The sequence below is a fragment of the Gadus macrocephalus genome, chromosome 16 (assembly GCF_031168955.1).
Source record: "Gadus macrocephalus chromosome 16, ASM3116895v1".
In the NCBI taxonomy this organism is placed as follows: Eukaryota; Metazoa; Chordata; class Actinopteri; order Gadiformes; family Gadidae; genus Gadus; species Gadus macrocephalus.
Genome location: NC_082397.1, coordinates 28439568 through 28445567, shown reverse-complemented (window position 1 = coordinate 28445567; position 6000 = coordinate 28439568). Strand labels below are relative to the sequence as shown.

The 6000-nt window shown below is 44.8% G+C and overlaps 1 protein-coding gene across 3 annotated transcripts in view; it reads left to right on the top strand.

Moving 5' to 3' along the window:
• The first annotated feature begins 506 nt into the window (after positions 1–506).
• The window catches only part of raph1a (Ras association (RalGDS/AF-6) and pleckstrin homology domains 1a), a 129768-nt gene continuing 124274 nt past the window's right edge, over positions 507–6000 (top strand). For all 3 annotated transcript variants that reach the window (XM_060074658.1, XM_060074657.1, XM_060074656.1), the window contains exon 1: positions 507–715. In XM_060074658.1, the coding sequence (XP_059930641.1) occupies positions 611–715 (105 nt within the window). In that variant the 5' untranslated portion in view covers positions 507–610. The remainder of the gene's footprint in view (positions 716–6000) is intronic.

The window sequence follows — 6000 nt, the reverse complement described above, 5'->3', positions numbered from 1 at the left end:
GTGTGTGTGTGTGTGTGTGTGTGTGTGTGTGTGTGTGTGTGTGTGTGTGTGTGTGTGTGACATTGAGAAACAGAATAAAATAACAAAATGGATTCGATTGAACGAATTGAGCAGAAGAGCCGGCTGTCCTCTTCCAGCTCTTTATAATATTAATAATATAAGAAATCCGATATTAAACATGATATGATACTATTAATACCATTAATAATCAGCTATATAATATCCCAGTATGATAATATTTGTAGCATGATATGATACATGCTGTATTATTATAATCTATGTATGATACATATGGAAGACATAGTTACATAGGAACTATGTTACGTATGAGGTTATAGGATGATATGGATTGTAGTCCAATAGATATTTTACATTAGGCCTTTATGATGAATATGATAAGCTATGATTTATAGTGCATCATGTAACATTGTTTATGATATATTATAATGAGAAATGGTGTATAATATATTTTATATCCCAGTAAGATGAGCAACCAGCGGTCTAAGCCATCGGGAGCGCGCAGGGAATCCAGGCGCGTCCCCGTTTTTTACGGTATGGAGCTGGGCTCGGAGCAGTGTGTGCATGTGTGTGTGTGTATGTGTGTGTGTGTATGTGTGTGTGTGAGCGGTATCTAGGAGGTTTACTCCATGCCGGTACCTCGGTCCAACCGATCAACAACCCGGGAATAACGCCGCCGATCCGCCGTCCCGCAGCGGTGAGTCAATCTCTCCTCCCCGCCACACTGCGCTGCATCCCGGCTGTAGCTCCAGCTAAACCCGCTATCTTACGACGTGTGTGTGTGTGTGTGTGTGTGTGTGTGTGTGTGTGTGTGTGTGTGTGTGTGTGTGTGTGTGTGTGTGTGTGTGTGTGTGGATATGTGTGTGTGTGTGTGTGTGTGTGTGTGTGTGTGTGTGTGTGTGTGTGTGTGTGTGTGTGTGTAGATATGTGTGGGTGGGGGGGGGGGTGCTCCTCTGTTCTCGGTACTGAGATGCGGGCTTCAGACAGCTGGGGGCCTGGGCCTCGGCCTGTGTGTGTGTTGTGTTTTGTGTTTTGTGCTCTGGTGCAATGGGTAGCTCGTGCTAAACGTGTCGTCGGGCCTGTTCAGTGTTTCGGTTCGCTCCGTTTCGGCCTAAACACCGACCGACCACAGGATGATGACCCGGAGCACAAGGCGTGGCGTGCCGCGGATATGGGCGTGTTCTGTAGCCGCACAACCACACGGCCCTCTCTCTGGAAAACACTGTGTGTGTGTGTGTGTGTGTGTGTGTGTGTGTGTGTGTGTGTGTGTGTGTGTGTGTGTGTGTGTGTGTGTGTGTGTGTGTGTGTGTGTGTGTGTGTGTGTGTGTGTGTGTGTGTGTGTGTGTGTGTGTGTGTGTGTGTGTGTGTGTGTGCGCGCGTGTGCGTGTGTAAGGGTTTGTTTGTCTATCTGTCTGTGTGACTTAATTTTCGGATGTCTGTCTGTCTGCTGTCACCCTTCATCACAAATGAGGTCTGGTTCTGTTGTAGCATCTATATGAGAGAGTCCTCAAATCAGATAGGCAGGAGGTATAAGTACGTAGCCCACGTTATATTTTTTATTATTTATTTTTTTTGTTTATTATTATACCGGAAATATTAGTGGTTACAAAGTTACAATTTAAAACGGGCCTGACTCAGTATAAAGCTGATTTCCAGCAGGTTCCTGTTCTGCAGCACATATACCATATAATAGGTACACAACAACACATCACAAGTCACATTTACATACAGTACATAACAGGAACAGAGCACATCAGTAGGACAATCTCATATACTGTGGTCTATGAACAGTGTTTGCAAGTGTAGGTATTGAGGAGTATAAGTTTGTATGCCTTTTTGAACTGTGTGATGGATTGTAATGCTGTAATGTGTTCAGGGGTGCCGTTCCAGACGTTGTTATTGTAGTAGTTTATAAGTAGTAGTACCTTATTGTAGTAGTGTATAGGTATAAGTACGTTATGGTAGTAGTTTATAGCTCGTAGTACGTTTGTAGTAGTCATTTATAGGTCGTAGTATGTTGTTGTAGTAGTTTATACGTCAGTATGTTATTGTAGTAGTTTATAGGTTGTAGTACATTTGTGGTAGTAGTTTATAGATTGTATGTTATGGTAGGTAGTAGTATGTTATGGTACTAGTTTATAGATCGTAGTAGGTTGTAGTTTATAGGTAGTAGTACATATAAGGTAGCAATTTAGTAGTACCTCATTGTAGTAGTTCATGGATAGTAGTACATTATGGTAGTAGTTAATAGGGCATAGTACGTACATTGTAGGTAGTAGTTTATTGGTAGTAGTACGTTATGGTCATGGTTTATAGATCATAGTAGGTTGTAGTTTATAAGTAGTATTTTATGGTAGTAGTTTTAGATAGTAGTAGGATGTAGTTTCCAAGGGGTAGCATGTTATGGTAGTAGGTTATAGGTAGCAGTACGTTATGGTAGGTAGCTAACACATCAGCCGGCTAACACATCAGGCACCGTTAGTGATTTACACTAATCACACATGCATCTTGTCTGTTGTTATATTCTACTGTGTGTGTATGTTTGTGTGTGTGTGTGTGCGTGTACGTGTGTTGGGGGGGGGGGGGGGGGGGGTTCTTGGAAGACGAACTGGTTTATAATCTCAAATAAGTATATTGTATAACTCGATAATATGGAGTTAACCTCTGTCTTTCTGTGTGTCTCTGATATACAGACAGAATATTGCCCCCCCCTCTTCCTCCTCCTCCCTGCCTGTGCAGGGGGGAGCCTGTGTTTAAGGCAATTTCATTAAGTTATTGTGAAAGAGTGTGACTCATTCTGTTCTCCGGCTCAATGGTATTCTTCCCTGCAGTCCCCGCCTCTACACTCCTCTCATCTCCTCTCCTCTCTCCTCCTCCCCCCTCCTCTCCTCTCTCATCCTCTCCTCTCCCGCCTCTCCTCTCTCCTCCTATCCTCTCATCTCCTCCCCTCCTCCTCGCCTATCCTCCCCTTTCCTCTTCTCTCTCCCCGCCTTTCCTCTCCTCTCCACTCATCTCCTCCTCTCCTCTCTCCTGCTTTCCTCTCCTCTTCACTCTCCTCTCCTCCTCTCTCCTCTCCTCTTCTCTCCCCTCCCCACCCCTCCCCTCTAATCTCCTTCACTTCCCTCTCCTCTGCTCTGCTTTCCTCTCCTCACCTTCCATTTTCTCTCCTCTGCTTTCCCATTCTCTTCTCTCCACCCCTCTAATGGTATATTTATATATTCAGCTGGTTTTTGTGGTTCCTACTGCAGCTGTTGTTTCTGGCAGAACATATTTGGAGGGCGCACGGCTAGTGTGGAAAGTGGGATCAGGACTCGTGTGTTTGTGTCTCAGTGGAAATTTCCACACATGATAAGTGAAATGAGTGGTTCTTCTTCTGTGGTAAGGAACTGTGGTAGTCTGCAGCATCTGCAGACACTATTGTCCATCCTAACCCTGCACTCCCTGAGAACCGCTAGAGCCAGGCACTAGCTGGCTACTATTCTGTGTAGCTCAGTAGGTAGAGCAAGGTATTAACACTACATGGTTAGAGGTTATATTCTCTGTGTAGCTCAGTAGGTAGAGCAATGTATTAACGCTACATGGTGTTATATTCCTGTGTAGCTCAGTGGGTAGAGCAAGGCACTAACACTGCAGGGTTAAGGATTATATTCCCTGCGTAGTTCAGTAGGTGGAGATAGGCACTCACACATAGAGCTTAGATTCCCTTTGACCCGACCCGCGGGCCGGGCCAATATTTCCCGTCCCTATCCTCGGGCTGGCCCATCTCCTGATTAAGCAGGAGATGGGCTGATTATTTTATTTTTTATCATTACTTTATTAGCCTAATTGGGTGGGGAGAAGCTATGCAATATCAGAAATATTATACATATTTTTAGCAAAGTAAAATAAAGATATATACATATATATGTATGTATGTATGTATGTATGTATGTATGTATGTATGTATGTATGTATGTATGTATGTATGTATTAGAGCCCGACCGATATAGAATTTTTGAGGCCGATACCGATACGAATATTTTGTGATTTAAAAAACCGATATGCCGATATATCGGCCGATATATATATATATTAAAAAAAAAATCCAGAAACGCGCAACAAAACAAACACATTTCCCTAACATTGGTTATTTGTAGTTATCCTTTAAATCCTTTTCACTCTCAGCTAACACGTAACAACAGCAAAACTGGACATGGTAGTCATGAATTAAGTCATGCTTATCGACTTTAGAGAATTGATGGGGATGTTCTTTTAATTGTTATTCAAGCAATGTATGTCCCGTGACATTTGCCAACTTACCATGAACACACTTGCACACATGAACAACACCGATGATCACCGTCAATCTCCGTCATTCACTCTGCCTAACTCTGGCTGAATCACCGGGTTTGGGCGTTAGAGCGCCCTCTGGTGGACAGACTTTTTTTTTTATTTTTTATATTCATTTATCGGCCATTATAAATGCCGATACCGAATAGTTTGAAAAATGCCTAATATCGGCCGATAATATCGGCCTGCCGATATATCGGTCGGGCTCTAGTATGTATGTATGTATGTATGTATGTATGTATGTATATATGTATATATTTGTGTATATATATATATATGTGTGTGTGTTATCTTAGGTTGAACAGAACAATCAGTGTAAGAGTGTTGGCCAACATAATAATCTAAATAAACAAGAACCTGGATTCGGGGATTCAGTCTGTATCTGGGGGACGAGACAGACGAACAGCAAAACACCCATGGAAACAAAGGTGTTTATATGGTTGCAACCAAGCAAGCTAGAAAAATACAGGGCTCACAACAAAACGGTCGAGAAAACAATTTTTACAGGGCTCACAACAAAATGGTTGAGCAAACACATTTGTACAGAGACTATGAACATCAAGAATACCACGAAGACAAAGTTCACCCAAGGGTACTTTCAATTTCAAAAGCAACACGGCCAAGTCGGCGTCTGATTTGCAGTCTTCTTTTTCTTTCAGTTCACGCTATTCCTGAAAAGCTTGCCCAACATTTACTCGTGTCTTGCCTCTCTGTAGGTCAGTCTCCCTTTTCTCTTCTTCTGTTCCTCCGACATTGGGTTTCTCTGTCTCTTTTTAGTTCTCTGTCTCTTTAATGTAACAATCCCTTAGTTACTTGTGTTTATATCGAGCCGGTTCCGTGTTTGGGGGTCTGTGCCGTAAAGCAATTCGTTACCTCGCGAGACCCGAGACTCCCGCGAGAGTGGGCGGCGGGTCGCCGGCAGAAACATATTCCTTTTCTCCGCCAAGATGCGCAAGGGGGAGTCGAAACAACGAACATCCTCATCCTCATCGTCATCCGCTTATCCAGGGTCGGGTCGCGGGGGGAGCAGCTCAAGCAGGGGGCCCCAGACTTCCCTTTCCCGGGCCACATTGACCAGCTCTGACGGGGATATCCCGAGGCGTTCCCAGGCCAGTGTTGAGATATAATCTCTCCACCTAGTCCTGGGTCTTCCCCGAGGTCTCCTCCCCACTGGACGTGCCTGAAACACCTCCCAAGGAAGGCGCCCAGTGGGCATCCTTACCAGATGCCCGAACCACCTCAGCTGACTCCTTTCTAAGTAAAGGAGCAGCGGCTCTAATCCGAGTTCCTCACGGATGGCTGAGCTTCTCACCCTATCCCTAAGGGAGACGCCAGCCACCCTTCTGAGAAAACTCATCTCGGCCGCTTGTACCCGCGATCTCGTCCTTTCGGTCATCACCCAGCCCTCATGACCATAGGTGAGGATAGGAACGAAGATCGACCGGTAGATCGAGAGCTTTGCCTTGCGGCTCAGCTCTCTTTTCGTTACAACGGTGCGGTAAAGCGAACGCAATACCGCCCCCGCTGCTCCGATTCTCCGGCCAATCTCACGCTCCATAGTACCCTCACTCGCGAACAAGACCCCGAGGTACTTGAACTCCTTCACTTGGGCTAAGGACTCATTTCCTACCCGGAGTAAGCAATCCACCGGTT